The sequence below is a fragment of the Oncorhynchus mykiss genome, chromosome 28 (assembly GCF_057628025.1).
Source record: "Oncorhynchus mykiss isolate SJ-2025 chromosome 28, ASM5762802v1, whole genome shotgun sequence".
NCBI lineage: Eukaryota > Metazoa > Chordata > Actinopteri > Salmoniformes > Salmonidae > Oncorhynchus > Oncorhynchus mykiss.
The window spans coordinates 21,554,955-21,570,655 of NC_143049.1; the positions used below are offsets into that span (position 1 = coordinate 21,554,955).

At 49.2% G+C, this 15,701-nt stretch overlaps 1 protein-coding gene across 2 annotated transcripts in view; it reads right to left on the reverse strand.

The window, feature by feature from the left end:
- The window catches only part of LOC110508717 (zinc finger SWIM domain-containing protein 5), a 44,547-nt gene that overhangs the window by 5,367 nt on the left and 23,479 nt on the right, over positions 1–15,701 (reverse strand). The window contains exons 2-12 of one of the 2 annotated variants that reach the window (XM_021589461.3): positions 8,265–8,621; positions 7,052–7,200; positions 6,756–6,906; positions 5,071–5,247; positions 4,597–4,773; positions 4,053–4,199; positions 3,732–3,869; positions 2,270–2,527; positions 1,460–1,595; positions 389–546; positions 87–250 (exon numbers count right to left, since the gene is read on the reverse strand). In XM_021589461.3, the coding sequence (XP_021445136.1) occupies positions 87–250; positions 389–546; positions 1,460–1,595; positions 2,270–2,527; positions 3,732–3,869; positions 4,053–4,199; positions 4,597–4,773; positions 5,071–5,247; positions 6,756–6,906; positions 7,052–7,200; positions 8,265–8,621 (2,012 nt within the window). The remainder of the gene's footprint in view (positions 1–86; positions 251–388; positions 547–1,459; positions 1,596–2,269; positions 2,528–3,731; positions 3,870–4,052; positions 4,200–4,596; positions 4,774–5,070; positions 5,248–6,755; positions 6,907–7,051; positions 7,201–8,264; positions 8,622–15,701) is intronic. The other variant, XM_021589462.3, reaches the window with a different exon arrangement.

Consider the following 15,701-nt stretch of genomic DNA (forward strand, 5'->3'; position numbering starts at 1 on the left):
CTTACCCACCAGCACATTTCATCCAAGACATCTCTGCGCACATGCACACCCCCCCACACCAGACCCTACTAGCTATCCCTCAGTACCTGCAAGCCCAGCTCCAGAGCTACATTGAGCAGGGTGATGTCTGGGGGGTTGTCAGCCGGAGTGGCGATCTTGAAGGCATCCTGGGCCAGTTTGAAGATGAGAGAGGAGGAGTGGATGTTCTTCTGGATGGCCTCCAGCACCGTCCGCAATCTCAACATATCTCCTGGAGGTACAAACAACACAACATTAGGTCCAAAGTTCTGTAGTGGTGCAGAAGGGCATAGGGGCGTTTCTCTGATAGTGGTATGGTTGTGCGTTTTGGCTGATGGGGTGTGTCTGTGTGTATGTAAGTAGAGCTGACCTTTGGCTGCGGTGAGCATGGTAGAGGCCAGTTCACACTGCTGAGACTCCAGGTGGCCCAGGGTGAACCAGCGGGGATATCGGCTGGGCACGATGCTGATGCCATGGTGGGGGTGACCCAAGTCTCCCGAGGGCGCCATCGACTCTAACACAGGGAGCCTAGAGGGTACAGACAGACAATGAGAGAAGAGAGACAGTGATTAGATGAGTTATGACTACTAAGAAAATGTTTTCTATTCAAAATGGGCAACTGGTGGCCCGCACCCCTTTCGTAGGCCCACGGACCAACCCCGACTGAGTTTTTTAGGAACTCAGTCAGGGTCTCAACTTACCGCTGAGTTAGAATAGTAGAATACACAATTTGATTGTGCATCAGCAGTTTTTCTCTTGCTATCTCAGTCACTGACAGTCATTAATTAGCCCATGCCAGATTGCATTTTTTTTGTTATTAATGAATAAATGAGTCTAGCCAGCTATCAACATTTCAATTTATGCCCCCCAAAAGGCTAGGGCTGGCTCTGACTGCATGTGTGTGTATGGATGTGGGTACGCAGACCCGCGAGGCACTACACCCCCCCCCCCACGGTGACTTCAGTTTTGTTGTGGCCCCCACCCCCGTCACAGTTGCCCATCCCTGGTCTACAGCATGATTATAGGTATCATCCTCAGATTAACGCTGGCTCATCCAATCTCAAGGCTGTATAGCTGCATTAGTTCTCTGCTCACAAAGTCTACATATGCACCGTGTGTGTGCAGCTCCGAGCCGTGTTATTGATTGTGTATTAGCCGGGACCCTGAGGAGCCTCAGTGGGATAATGACTCTGCAAGGCAAATGGGGATTATGCAGTCATAGGGATTCATCCTTCAATACAAGGTACAAATAGAGCCTTTTCTCAGACACACACTGTTGCAGCAAGATAGGAGGATCACACTATTTGGATTATAAAATGTGATAAAATCCTGAATGTTGTAAAATTATTTTCAATTCAATATTATTTTACAACTTACCAACCTTCAGGATTCATATGTTCTGTTTTTGGAATACATGCTAGAAGGTTTTATGGGATCTCACCTCATGGCCTTCAATGCTAGTTTGTAGGCCAGGTCTGCGTCATGGGGCAGCAAGGCTGAGAACAGGTACTTGGCAAAGGTGTGCATGGGAACACTCTCCCTGTGGATGACATCACCAAGGCCACTGAAGGGACCTCCTGAACAGAGACGGACGGACAGACACGATACATCAGAATTGTCCAGCTACATACACACACCGGAACAGGGAATCTTCCCTTTCTGATTTGGCTCCGTTTCTTGGTGAATAGTCAAAGTCTACCGGTTTTAACAAACCATGCCTCAAAGTAACAGCAATATATACCTCTCTCAACCTGATGGGGGCGAGAGCAAACTGGAAACCACACACTCAATGCCCATTGGGCATTAACCAAATCTCTCGTCCCTAGCAGCGAGACAGATGTCTGCTCTAGGGTTACACAGCTAACGTTCCCCAAAGCCCAAGCTGGGGGTGGGCTATAGCATAGCTAGCATGGGGAAAGGGAAGGAAGGGGATAGACGTGGTAAAGGCCAGGGTTGAGATCCATTTTCAGCTGAGTGTTGCGAGGCAGGATCTGTGGAAGGGAGAAAGGTGGGAGAGAGGGATGGGATGGGAGAGCTAAAGAGATAGGGTGAGAGAAAAAGAGGAAGGGAGAAGGGGAGGCAGCAAGCAGGGCAGATAGAGAGAGGGAGACGGAGGGTGAAAGAAGAGAACAGGAGAGTGAGGGAGGATAAGTGAGACAAAGAGAGGGGGAGATTGAAGGGAACAGAAAGGGGATAGGGGATGAAATGAGATGAGCAGAGGACAATAATAAAATGAAACTAGTCTTCATACCTTCCAGTAGGAGGATAGCCTGTTTCCTCAGCGTCTGGACCAGCAGATCATCCAGCTCCATCTCCTGCAGCTTGGCCACGATCTGCTCCTCGTTCCGACACACCTTGTCCTGGGCATAGAGGCCTTCAGGCATCACCCTCTGCTGCCCCATGCCCATCAGGGCCACCTCCAGGGCCAGCGCCAGGTAGGACTCCCCACCATCTGGGCAACCCCACACAGGCACGTGGTGGTATACCGGGGGCTTGTGCTCTCCAGAGTCTGGCGAAGAGAGGTTTTTAGTTTACAGGGATGGTCATGGAAGTGAGATCCCATTCTATTTTATTAAACCTTTATTCAAACGGTTTGCAATGGCGGTCGAGCAGGATTATGAGATATTGCTAGATGCTAACAATAATCCAAAATGTCTGCCTAGTTTATTTTTCATTGGGGGTGGGGCTGAAAGGTGCTGGATATGGAGAGCAGCTGACACAGACAGGAGCCTCTCTCTCTAGCTCCCAGTCTCCCACACAGGCAGCTGTGGATGCCAGGCAGCACCAGAGAGAGAGAAGTGTCCCTGAGGTCCCGGAAAAACACTAACATCTGCTGACAAGGACTCAGACCCAACCCACGGGAGGCTCACACTTAAATCCCCCTGGCAAATTATTCCTCCCTCTCTACAACAATCCTGTTTATTACAGGGGGGGGGGGGGGGGGGATTTCAGGATTCTCCAATCCGCTGGATCAAACAACATCTCTTCTCCAATGGAACGTCCATTGGATGTAAGCCTTGGGCTTCTAGGCTTTTTGGCATGTGTGAGATCAGCTCCAAGGTGGATTTAACCATGTGGAATCCCTTTGCTGCCCGGGTTAGTTCTCATACTGTAACCATGAGAGCCTCCATGTTTCCCTCTTTCCACTGTTATGGCTCTGGCTCTTCTGACCAGCTGCAGCTGCTGTTGTTGGTTCTGATGTGTAAAGACCCCTGATTGGTCAGAATTCAAGTTAAACCCTGCCCCCTACCAGATGTTTCCAGCTGCTCACCAGAGTCAAACAAAGGACTGTGAGGATGACCCTATAAATTATAATCCACACACACTCTCCCTCTCTCTCTGTGTCTCTCTAACACACCCTCCCTCTCTGTCTCTCTCTCTAGCCCCCTCACCGTACCACTCGCCAGTATTGTTTCGGCACACAATGCCTCCCTGTAGGTTTGTAAGTATAGGCGGTACCAAATTCCTGATCTCTGTTTGGCTGGGCTATTGGACATATGGAATGCAAATGGTGATTGATTTTATTCATGTTAAGAGTGAAATTGGTGCTAGTTGCCGTGGCCTCTACCAAATTGTATGGGACTGTTCTATATGGGTGACTTTGCCAGGGGACGGCCTTGATCAGCGGTGGTTGTTGGACTGACCTCATTTTTACCAGTTTGATTGACGAGGACTGTAAATGTTGCCTAGACAGGGCTTGGCCAGATGCGTACCTCCAGTGTCCATAGCGTTGTCGTCCTCCACCCGGCAGGTCTCAGTGAGGGTGGTGAAGAGACAGCCGATGGGATCCAGGGGGTGTCCCACCCAGCCCTCCAGGTTAGTTGTGCTGGTTGTCCCCCTCTGAAGCAGCTCTGACACACACAGGAACACAGCAGGGTTACAACAAGATCAAACACTGTATAAAAACATCTAACGTATTCGTTCTGTTACGTAGGGCTCAGAGTTTTTCCCTCATCAGGTCACATAACCAGGAAAAACACTGGGCCCTACTAATGAGAACAGTGAACTGCCTCCAGGCAGACAGGGGGCGCTACCTTTCTTCTGGTGCTTGTAGATGTCCAGCTGGCGGTGCTGCTGCAGCCGGAGGGTGTTGATGATGGCCACGCCCAACCGCAGCGCCTCGCGGGGGTAACCATGGGAACGCAGGGCATCGACCCGCGCACACGCTGTGGGGACGTGATCTACGACACAAGTCACATGACAGTAGCTCAGCAACACCACACCCATGCCGGCAGCCTCAGCAGAAGACACCCACTCCCTCTATCCGGGCTTAAGTTGTACAGAATGAGGACAAATCTTCCCCCAGAAGATGTTTACTCCAGCTCCAGGGTTCAGTGGAAGTGGAATTAAAGGAGGCTTATGACACAAATAATGTGGTGGTGTTACAGATAGGAAAACACACCAGCATCATGGCTTTAACTCCTGCCAGGAGCTGGGCCAGCGTGTGTGCGTGCGTCCGTATATGCGTCTGTGTACGTGGTGTTAATAAATATACTGAGATGGCCTCCCGATACCATCTTGAATTAATATAATATCTAGTGCTGAGAGTGTGTATTGAGCAGGCCATTTCATTCTCACCTAGCCATAGAGGCAGGCCCTGCGGGTTGAAGAGCAGACTCTCGCCCTCTCTCTGGTAGGCTGGGGACATGTAGTAGTCACAGCTGATGATCCTCTGCAGGTGGCTGTCCTGCCAGTGGAGATCACAGGCCTCCATGGCCCGCGTGAACACTGTCCGTCTGGGCCGGGCCAGGGAGTCTGGAGGGGGACACACAGGGAGGGGCGGAAGGGGAAAGTTAGACCTCAGTCCGTTGGACATACTGTATAGTAACACTCAGCAATGGAGATCTATCGATGAGTACTTTGAGTACAATATACTCAGGATTACTACGATAACTACAGTCAACTTTCACCACTGTATCAGAATCATGGTTTGGGAAATAAAATGCATTCTAGTGACAGTTTACAGGCCTAGTGTGTGTATATATATATATATATATATATAACAGTATACATGTGTACTCTATATGTATGTGACTCCAGACTGCGACTGACCCTGGGCGAAGTTGCTCTGTGGTAGAGCGTTGGTAATGTTGGGCAACTCACTGCCGTAGTTGCCGTCCTCCAGGGGACAGATGTCCATGTCGCCCCACTTCTTCAGCTGCTTCAGCCAGCCGCTCTTCTCCTCGCTCTTACAGTGCGGGTTCAGCACGATGCACACCCACAGGGCACCTGGGGAAGGATAAAGGTCCAGGGGTAAAGGTCAATGGGCGGAATAACCAATAACGTTTGACTATTTAGGTGTGGAGGAGAGGGTCCATAGAAAGATCATGTCCTTCTATGGTAATATTGTGAACGGGTCATAAAAGTTAACAGTGTATGTTGTGGTCCGGGTTGGACTGTATTAAAGTCACATCTTTAAAACAAAGGCACTGGGACGTTAGACAGATCCTTAGTAGTAAAGACTCAGGGAAGGGAACTGAACTAGTTTACCCCTCACATCCCTTCCTATCATAAAGGTAACAAATTACCAGTATTCACCCCCTCCTTCTCACTACCTTTTAAACCCTCGATTCAGAGCACTTTGTTAGCTCACTGCTGACCACACGGACAGCTTCTGGTACTAACAGCCTACGAGAGTGCAGCACGGTTGCTTTAAAGCACCCCCCCAAAATAGCACATTTGATTGGCCGCTTTGGTGATCATCCTGTGGCAGTCCTAGCCAATCAGAGAGCCCTGTCCTGTCGCTCCCCGGTAACTAAACATTACCCCTGAGCCAGGGTTCTGCTGTTCTGTTGTGTGTCCCTGAAGAGGGAGAGAGGCACAGCAAACCTCTCTCTGCTCTGCTGTTGCTCTCCAATGAACCTCCTCAGGATCTGCAGTCATCGACCCCTTTTAAATGCTCCGATCAATACCGGGGAGGTTGAAAACCCCATTGATCCCGGGCCCGTTTCATGCAATCCCAATAGAGGTGAGTGCCTGACCCTAATGTATGCACTGCTGGACTGCTGCACAATCACACCCACTGGCTCCAGCACTGACTGATCCACTGCTATGGCAGCATGCATGGGGCGAGAGAGATCCCTCACACCACGCGTATCATGGTGGCTTTCCAGTTAGGTAACAGTTACATAGCTGTGCTGATTGAAGTGGTGAGGCCACATTCCGTTTGGAATTGCTCTTTGAGCCGAAAGCTTTTTCAGATGTACCTTTACTACCTGCTACCTAAGCGACTGACCAACTGTGAACGACACACACTGCTTTGGACAAGGGCATATTTTTTTTCGACTGACCCAAATCAATAACATCCAAGCAGCAATGAGACAGTTGGTCAGAAACACTTCCTATCAATACCCTCTTCATAATGCATTATGTATGCATTTATAGCCTTCTGCAATGCATTATAATCCACAACATACACGCTAATAGCAACGCACAATCAACAGTGTTACCTCATATTTCCCCGACTAACCGTTGCTCCCACACATTAACTCTGTACCGGTACCCCTTGTATATAGTCTCCGCTATTGTTGCTCTTTAATTATTTAGTTTACTTTTTTTGTTACTTTTATTTCTTATTTTTACACATATTTTTCTTAAAACTGCATTGTTGGTTAAGGGCTTGTAAGTAAGCATTTTACTGTAAGGTTGTATTCGGCGCATGTGATAAATCAAATTGGATTTGTTCTGTGCAAATTGGTGCTCTACACTGTATATTTAAGGAAGTGAGAGGGACTTACCCAGTTCGTCCCATAGCTGCCGACACTTGTCCGTCATGCCAGTCCCCTGCTGCCGCCACAGAGAGAGGCGAGGGTCGGCCATGAACTGTTCCGTGATCAGGGTCAACATCCTGGCACCGTTAGAGTCACGCATCCGCAGCATTTCTCGCACCTACAGAAAACATTAAATAATATACAGTAAGTCATCCGGGATGGATTTTGATACTGAACAGGCAGGCAGACAGGGCAGACAGAGACAGGCAGACAGGGCAGACAGAGAGACAGACAGACAGGACAGACAGGGCAGACGTATGTACCTTGGCAAACATGGAGTTGAGCTGCTTCCCGGAGCCGTAGTACCCTCCCTGGGACAGGAACAGTTTGACCTGCTCCCTGACCTGCTCCTCATCCAGGTGCCAGCAGTTGTCGTCATCAATGCTGGCCCCTGCCGTGGGGTCCGGGGCCCCTGGGAACACAAACAGAAAGAGACAATGTCAGACCAAGGATGAATTAAAAACCACAACTAAAGCTAGCAGGCCCCAAAACATGCATTATATCAATAATCACTGCCAGACACACCTCGAATCTAACCGTATAATACGTTTGTTCCTTAAATATTTTTCTAATTAAGCAAACAGCTAAAAAAAACTTAAACAATGTGTGACCCCAGGTATGTAAACCCAGGTATGTAAACCCAGGTATGTAAACCCAGGTATGTAAACCCAGGGAGGTGTCCTTTAGGTAGCACCAACACCCAGTAGAACCAACTGAAGTCCTGCCAAGTCACTGTTTTATCCGAACGTTCACATTCCACAATCAAACCCTCAATCAAATCCTGCTTCTTCGTTGTCAAGGGGGCTCCCACTTCAACACACCGACAGCAAACACCAGGAGACTGGGCGAAGGACTTCCTTGTTAAGCGGCTGGGGTGGATAAATATTTTGATAGTGATGTGGACAGATAACAAGCTGCAGAGTTCCCCTGTATTCATCCAAAACTGCACCTATTTCTTATATAGTGTACTACTTTTGCCCAGAGTATGGGCCCTGGTCAAAAGTAGTGCGCTATATAGGGAATAGGGTGCCATTTAAGACACAAACTCTGTTTTCCAGACTAGAGGGATAACTGCCTGCTCTGGTGCCGAGCAGTTAGAAACGTTTGAACGCTGACGTCTGACTTTCTTTTTTACTTTCAGAAATGGAAAGCACCAGCAGGCCGGGAGACTCTGGCATCAAACGAGTTGTTTAATGCCTCCGAGTCCTGGCTGCTGCTTTGGTACCGCAATCAGTACTCGGTCAGGACTCTGCCTAAACATCACACCTTGCTCTTCAAGCCCACCAAAGGAAGATTGGGGTAGAAACTAAGGAATGTAAAGGACTGGCAGAGGCTCTGGGTAAAGCACAATACCTGGTCATCTGGTGGCAGGTATAGAATGTAAAAGCTTGTTGTTCTGTCTAAATTCCTGTGCTAAACATGGGTCCTTACGTTATGTCCAGCAACTGAAGTCTTGGTGTTGTGTGTCTTTCTTACCATGGACCTGGTTGATCTCAGAATTGGACGAAAGGATCTCGTCGGCTAGTTTCTGGGCAGTGGGCAGCACCTCTGTGTGGTGTGCTGTGATGAGGTACTGGACCAGCTTCTGTAGCTGGTCTCTGTTCATCTGGAACAGGGTCTCTGAGATGGGCAGCCGCAGCTTGACCTGCTCTGGCTTCCTGATGCGGTACAGGGACAGGGCCACCACATGGGCGCAGTAGAAGATGTCTCGGTTGCCGCAGCCGCAGGTGACCGAGGTGATCTTGCAGCGGTCGAAGCTGATGGCCACCTTGTGGGTGACCTCGGGCTCCGACTGGGAGGCGGGCTCCGTGACTGTGCCACTGAGGTGGAAACCTGGAGAGACAGAGAGAGGGAGAGAAGACCGGTGTCAGCAGACTTAATCAACATTGAAATTACTGCTGTGATTTCACATCTTCCCCTTTAGCAGTACATTCAGCTGAAGAATAGTTGGGACTCAGCACTATAAAAGTCACAAGTCACACAAGTAATGAAGGGGCTGTCAAAACATTCTGGCAATGTACACACAAAGAATCCTGCAAACTAACATGTGATTAAGTTAACCTTTACAAAGAGAGCACCAGTTTGCAAAAGAAAAAAAGGTAATCTACCCCCAAAGCACTCTGGGATTGAGCTAGCAGTATCATAATCAGTTCAAGGGAAGCTAGAAGTTCGAGCCACGTAGTACACGGTCTTAAAATAATAAAAGTGAGGGCAGGCCACAGCTCATATAAACCACGTCTGTAGATTAGTTAGCTGATAAGATGTGTAATACAAAAGGAGTAGATAAGATAGTGAAGGGAAAAGTGGATACTAGTTAAATACGTCTGGATCAGATGAAACTGTTTCTTCACAGGAAATGCTCCTGCCTGCTTGCGAGGTTCTGGCATATTTGAGGTTTTGGAAGTCAGTCAGTCGGTTGTTGAGGGGCAAAGGGTGGGGAGAGGAGAGAGCGCATGCAGCAAGAGGGATGGTAAAGGGATGTGTGTGTGTCTGATAGAAAGTCTGGCAGCTCACTTTGACTGGTAAATTATTAATGCTGGAGGGAGGCTCAGAGAGGGGGCTGGGAGAACAGAACTAAATGACTATATCACAGTACCCCACCAAACCATAGCAACCAGGCCTGCTCCCTGAACTTAAACACGTTCTATTTATTTCATTTCTATGCTCCCTGGCTGCCAGGTGACCCATGATAGCAGATTGAATGTGAATAAAGAGTTGTAGGACCTGACCCCTGGCTACCCATAGTACACACTGGACATAGGTACACTACACCCCATAGAGTGGTATATAAAAAGCCCAACCTACAAACCTTCAATGTAGAAAGCTCAGCTAACCAAGGCTAACCTAATAAACACCAACCTGTCTGGTGAACTGTAATAGACCTGGAATGCCTAACACACGCACACGCAAGCTCACTCCCACACGCAAGCTCACAAGTAAGTTCACTCTCACACACAAGATCACAAATACACAATTAATTCTAGGGTTAGACTAGTGAGACAGGGGAGTAAAGCCTGCCGTTCTCTTGCCAAATCCCACAAAAGCCTTTTCCAGATGAGCTCTTCTGAGAAACAAGCCCCCCTCTTCCCCAGTTCCCTTTTTCTTGGGGGGGTGGTCAACGTCCAATTTACTGCCAAACCCTTTCAGGCTGAGACAAAACCACAGGCCCATCTGATTAAGGAGAGTTTATGGTGATGTCTGTTTTCCTTTTGATAAAAGAAACAGAGAGGGGCTAGCCCTATGTGTTGCAAATGACTTGCAGCACAATACAGAGTTCAAAGTGAATTTGGTGAAAGACAAAGATGCATGGAAACCTTGTGGAGAAAATGGCAGACTTGTGTGTTTACTACGCCCATTTTTCTTCCATTCAGTCATCAGATCTTGTACTGTACAGGTACGGTCTTGGTCTATTTCCAAGGCAGTCTTGTAGAACTGGTACTGTGTATCAATCTGACAGAAACAAGGGAACAAACTAGAAAACTAGTAAGATGTGGGATACGGGTCATTACACGGTAACAGAGTTAGGCTGAGACTCAGATTCTTCACTTTAAAATGTGTCAAACAAAAAACAATGACTGCAAAATGAATCTAGAAAACTCTACGCACAAGGCCTACTTGGTAACAATTTCCACAGATTAATAATAAAAAAATATAAATAAATTGTTGAAGAACAGTCAGTAGACGCAAATGGAGAATTATAATAACCCTTATCCTAATAACCCTTATCCTATGTATGTAATATGTTATCAGGTTGTTGTTGTTCAATAGTCAGCTCGTGTCATTTTATGTATTAGCCAGGATAGTCCACTCACCCCATCTAATAAATGTAGCAATTTATGAAACAATCCAAACAATCCAATCCAAAAAGGCTTCTCAACTCTGTTGCTGCTCACCACCATGTTCCTCGATGGCAGCTTGCTCTGTGTGATGTAACAGTGAGCCAATAAAGTGGACGACACAGAGGAGATAGAGGTGACTACTGTGTTCTAAATCAGAGAGAGGTGGTAACACAGGCACACGACTGTAGATGACGATACCATCCTTACTCGAACACTAACTCCACAATGGAAAGAAGACGTGCACTGTACATGATGCCGCTCATAATACCTCCATCCTTACCGTTCCACTAATCCGATGACAGAGTGCATGTACACTCAGTACCAGGGTACCAGAAGCCTTCTGCCATACACCTCTGAGGTTATCTCAAAGGGATCTAGACCCCCGGTCTACAGAGAGGGAAGAACCGCTGCACTGAAAGGTTGTTTACAGAATTTTAAAAAAAGTGATCTTGTAAATTGAAACACATATGTAGAGTACTGCTGCGTCTTTTCTGTATGGTAATAATAATAATTGTATTTCATAAAGTGGTTTCTTGCATCGTACAACACAATACAATGCAATTTACAGTCACCTATTTAGCCCATGATGTTACAGACCAAGTGAAAAAAATCATGAATTAATATCCATAGTACACACTGGACATAGGTACACTACACCCCATCCCTTCATAATGTAAAAATGTTAACATATAGGTTACTGTAGGCTATATCATAGAAATCAAAAGCTATTTCCATGTGATAATGTTATGTGATTTGCTCCATTGGTTTTGTTGGTAGGTCTACTTTATGCTCAAATGGCCACAATAGCCTATTGGCAACCATCTAAAACTGTAAGTTGCACAAAATTCTCACAATGTTCAAGTGTCCGCTCACAAGACCTAAAAATTTGCTCAGGGCCCCCAAAAATCTGGGGGAACATTGCCACAACAATGTGCTACCTATGCATTTGTAGTCAGACCGAGGAGCCTTGCTCACCTCTGCGGTCAGTCACAGTATGTAGAGTGGCTGCAGACTGCAGTATGGGACCTGTGCTCGGTGTAAGGGTGACTATGATGCCCTATCTCCGTGCTGCAGCGTGGTGTGGGTCTGAATCTGACAGTTGCTGCAATGCCACAGCCTGCTGCTGGTTAAAGAGGGGCAGGCTGGGTAAGGTGGCTCCTCATCTCTTTTCACAGTGTTCCCTACAGTAGAGAGCCAGGCATCTGCCACTGATGGACATGAAGGGCCCTCCTCGTCTTTCAGCCAGGGGCTCCCGTTTCCCCCCAGTCACCCCAACCCCCGCCCCGTCTTTTGTTGGCCGGCCGTGTCGCTGAATGTGATCCTGCAGTCCCTTTCTGCTGCTCTTTTCTTTTCGGTCTTTCTCTAGAAGCTCAAGGCAATACAATCCCCCTCTTCGTTGAACCCTCCTTCCTTCCGCATGGTGTGTGTGTCCTTTCTGGGCCTGGTCTAGAACCTGCAAACAGTGATGCTCTTCTAGATGAGGGAGGGGTGTCTGGGTGTCCTGAGGAGGAGGAGGGTCTGGGTGTCGTCAGCAGGTGGTATGGAGGTGTCAGTTCAGTCACAATGCAAGATGCTGCTGCTGTTGCTGGAAGGGATGGTGGGAGGGATGTACGAGGGACGGTGGGAGGGATGTGGGAGGGACAATGGGAGGGATGGAAGGAGGGATGGAAGGAGGGATGGTGGGAGGGGTGGTGAGATGGTTGGAGGGAGGGAGGGAGGGAGGGAGGGAGGGAGGGAGGGAGGGAGGGAGGGAGGGAGGGAGGGAGGGAGGGAGGGAGGGAGGGAGGGAGGGAGGGATAATCAACACAACACACTGCCACAGCTAATATGGGTCAGGCCAGCACTCCACACACTCTGTGGCAACTCTCAATTGTCTCCAGGAAGAGTCCAAGAAGGTTGCCATGGCCAGCCAGGCATAGAGGAGGAGAGGACAGCTGATTGGGGAGGGGGAGGACAGGCCATGTGGCAAACACGGCTGGCTTATTTATCGTACACAAGCTTGCGGCGATACAAAACGCTGTGCGTCAGAGACCGGGTCAGGGGTAGCGGAAGCCAGAGAGCGGGTCAGGGGTAGCGGACGCCAGAGAGCGGGTCAGGGGTAGCGGACGCCAGAGACCGGGTCAGGGGTAGCGGACGCCAGAGACCGGGTCAGGGGTAGCGGACGCCAGAGACCGGGTCAGGGGTAGCGGACGCCAGAGACCGGGTCAGGGGTAGCGGACGCCAGAGACCGGGTCAGGGGTAGCGGACGCCAGAGACCGGGTCAGGGGTAGCGGACGCCAGAGACCGGGTCAGGGGTAGCGGACGCCAGAGAGCGGGTCAGGGGTAGCGGACGCCAGAGACCGGGTCAGGGGTAGCGGAGTGAAGATGAATCAGTGTGTCGCCAGTTCTAGTCACAGCAGCACTAACCACAGTAGGAGGCTTTTGACACTGCAGCATAAATCACTTCCCATCGGGAGGCCAGCTCTGAAGGAGGCCAGCTCTGAAGGAGGCCAGCTCTGAAGGAGGCCAGCTATCAGCTATAGGAGTCAGATCTAAAAGCAGCAGCTGAAGCTCCCTTGTCTCTTCTCCAGACCACTACTTAACACTCTGGGGCTGTGATGTCACACATTAAGAGGTCCCTATCCTTCTCACAGCGCTGGCTTTGTTCACTCTTACAGAGATATGCAAAACCATCGTCACAACCATTAGATATAGCATTTTCCCCCAGTTATTCCCCATACTGTTGTAATCAAGGGGCCAGGGTAAAGCCCCTAAACAGATGAATTTCTAACAAAGGTGAAATTAATGTTTGGTTCTGGGAGCCCTGCCAGCCCCACAAAGCTGATTTGATCCTGAGCAGAAGCACATGGCCGTCTGTCTCTGGGGAAGAGCTGTGCGGTGGGGGAGGAGCCTGGATGGATGCAGCATGCATGGATGCTACATGAACAATATGACTGAGCCAGGGGAGGGAGGGGGTTTGTTTCAGTAGGCTTACTCTTACTCTACACCATCCTGTCTGTCTGTCCTCCATCCATCCATAGCACCAAGTGACTGGGTTTATCTCTACAGTGCCTACTTATACAGGCAGTAAGACATTGAGACATTTGAGTCCAGCTCATTGATCCGTCTGCTGCAGTGTCTAATAGTCATAATAATTCATCTGGGGTTGATGCTTCTAATGCAGCTCCTCCAGCCTGGACCAATTTACTCTGCTGAGGCTGAATCCACCAACCATCTGTCTACTACAGCAATGGCTTGCTGTATGCAGTGGTGAGGTTGGGGTTATATGTGTAGGCCTTCTGTAGCCGGTGAGTGGGAAGAGCTGAGGATAGGAGAGAGAACCCCTTCATTCATTTGCTCCCTCCTCTCCTCCCTCCCTCCCTCGTTCACCGCTCCACTCCCTCACTGGGCCTGCACCATCTGCCACTCCGCTGGCGCTGGCCCGCCCAGCCAATCAGAAGGAAGTCCCTCCCCGCTTCTAAACCATTAACCTCTAATCAGCCATGGAGGCTGAGCTGGAGATCTGTATGCAAAGGAAGACAGGGAGCTGGGCCAACACAGCACGCACAGTACAGCCTCCACAGCCTAGGACCCCCCCCTTCCAGCAGCATGGAGGTTAACACAGCACCCCAGTCCACCTTCCATATGTTCTAGCAGCATGGAGGTTAACACAGCACCCCAGTCCCCCTTTCATCTGTTCTAGCAGCATGGAGGTTAACACAGCACCCCAGTCCCCCTTCCATCTGTTCTAGCAGCATGGAGGTTAACACAGCACCCCTGTCCCCCTTCCATCTGTTCCAGCAGCATGGAGGTTAACACAGCACCCCAGTCCCCCTTCCATCTGTTCCAGCAGCATGGAGGTTAACACAGCACCCCTGCCTCCCACCCATCTATCTCTACACAACAGACATGCATATGCACAGACACAGCAGTGCATTCAGCATCACACAAGGCCCAGGGCCCGCTGATCTGATAAAGGCCTGATTGATTCATTTGTGATTTCCTAACGGCGCCATCATGGCCCCAGCACTGGGAGCCATTTGTCACGATCACATTCAATTGATTTCTGATTCGCTTGAATTCTATGCGACGGCATAGAGGGGGGAAAAGCTTTAATCAACTCCCTTTCACTGGGCCTCCCTTAAAACACAGGCACGGACGCCTACGGAACTGTAAGATAAGATGTACCAGCCAATTTCCCATGATGTGGTTTGAGCTTGTAGGCCTGTCGTTGAGTTGGAGGGGGGGTTTGAGCTTGTAGGCCTGTCGTTGAGTTGGGGGGTGATACAAATCTGAGCTATAGCTAGCAGCGCCGCACTGGGGAAGATCAAAACAATCATTTAGAACCCGGTGCAAACCAGACGTGGCTCAAGTGCCTTTATTCTGCTGCTGATCATTCATAGATTCAGGCGGGAGAGCAGTCTTAGTGGAAGAGATAAATATGAACGAGAGAGTGAGAGAGAGCAGGCTGAAAGGAGAAGATGAATCGTAGCACGTTGGGACGGGCCGTAATCACATACAGATGTCCTGCTTGAGATAAAAGAACGCCAGCTCTTCAAATGGAGGCTGACAGAATGGGAGGGGGATATCCCCTCATTGTTATTTGGGCTCAAGGTCTTCATGGCTGCCATACTAAAAGCAGAGCTGAGAAAGCATATTCCGTTTCCCTGATCAATTCAAGACATTGTAGGAGGCAACAGTGAATGCTCCGTGTGCGTGTAAGGTACACTTAAATTCCCCTTGAATGGTGCTGTGCAATGTGTAGCAGAGAAAACAAATGCAGAATATCCAATGTTCCTCACAAACAAAACACCTGGGCTGTTCCAGTCAGTACACAGTACTGCACTCAAAGGGCCTTGGTTGATGTGTAGAGAAAACTGGCCAGCCTTCTCCTCTCTCCTGTGTGCGAGCAAACCTCTTACCCAAGGCTAAACAAAAAGATTGAGATCTGGGGTTTCGCTGCTCTTGTTTGCTGTGTTTGCGTGCCTTGCATTGTTCCTTGGCCTTGTGTGTCGAGGGAGGAGCTGCAGGTAGAGGGTTAGCTGCTAGCTGAGGGGCAGCCAGGGTGCATAAGAGAAGCTGACAGCTCCCAAAG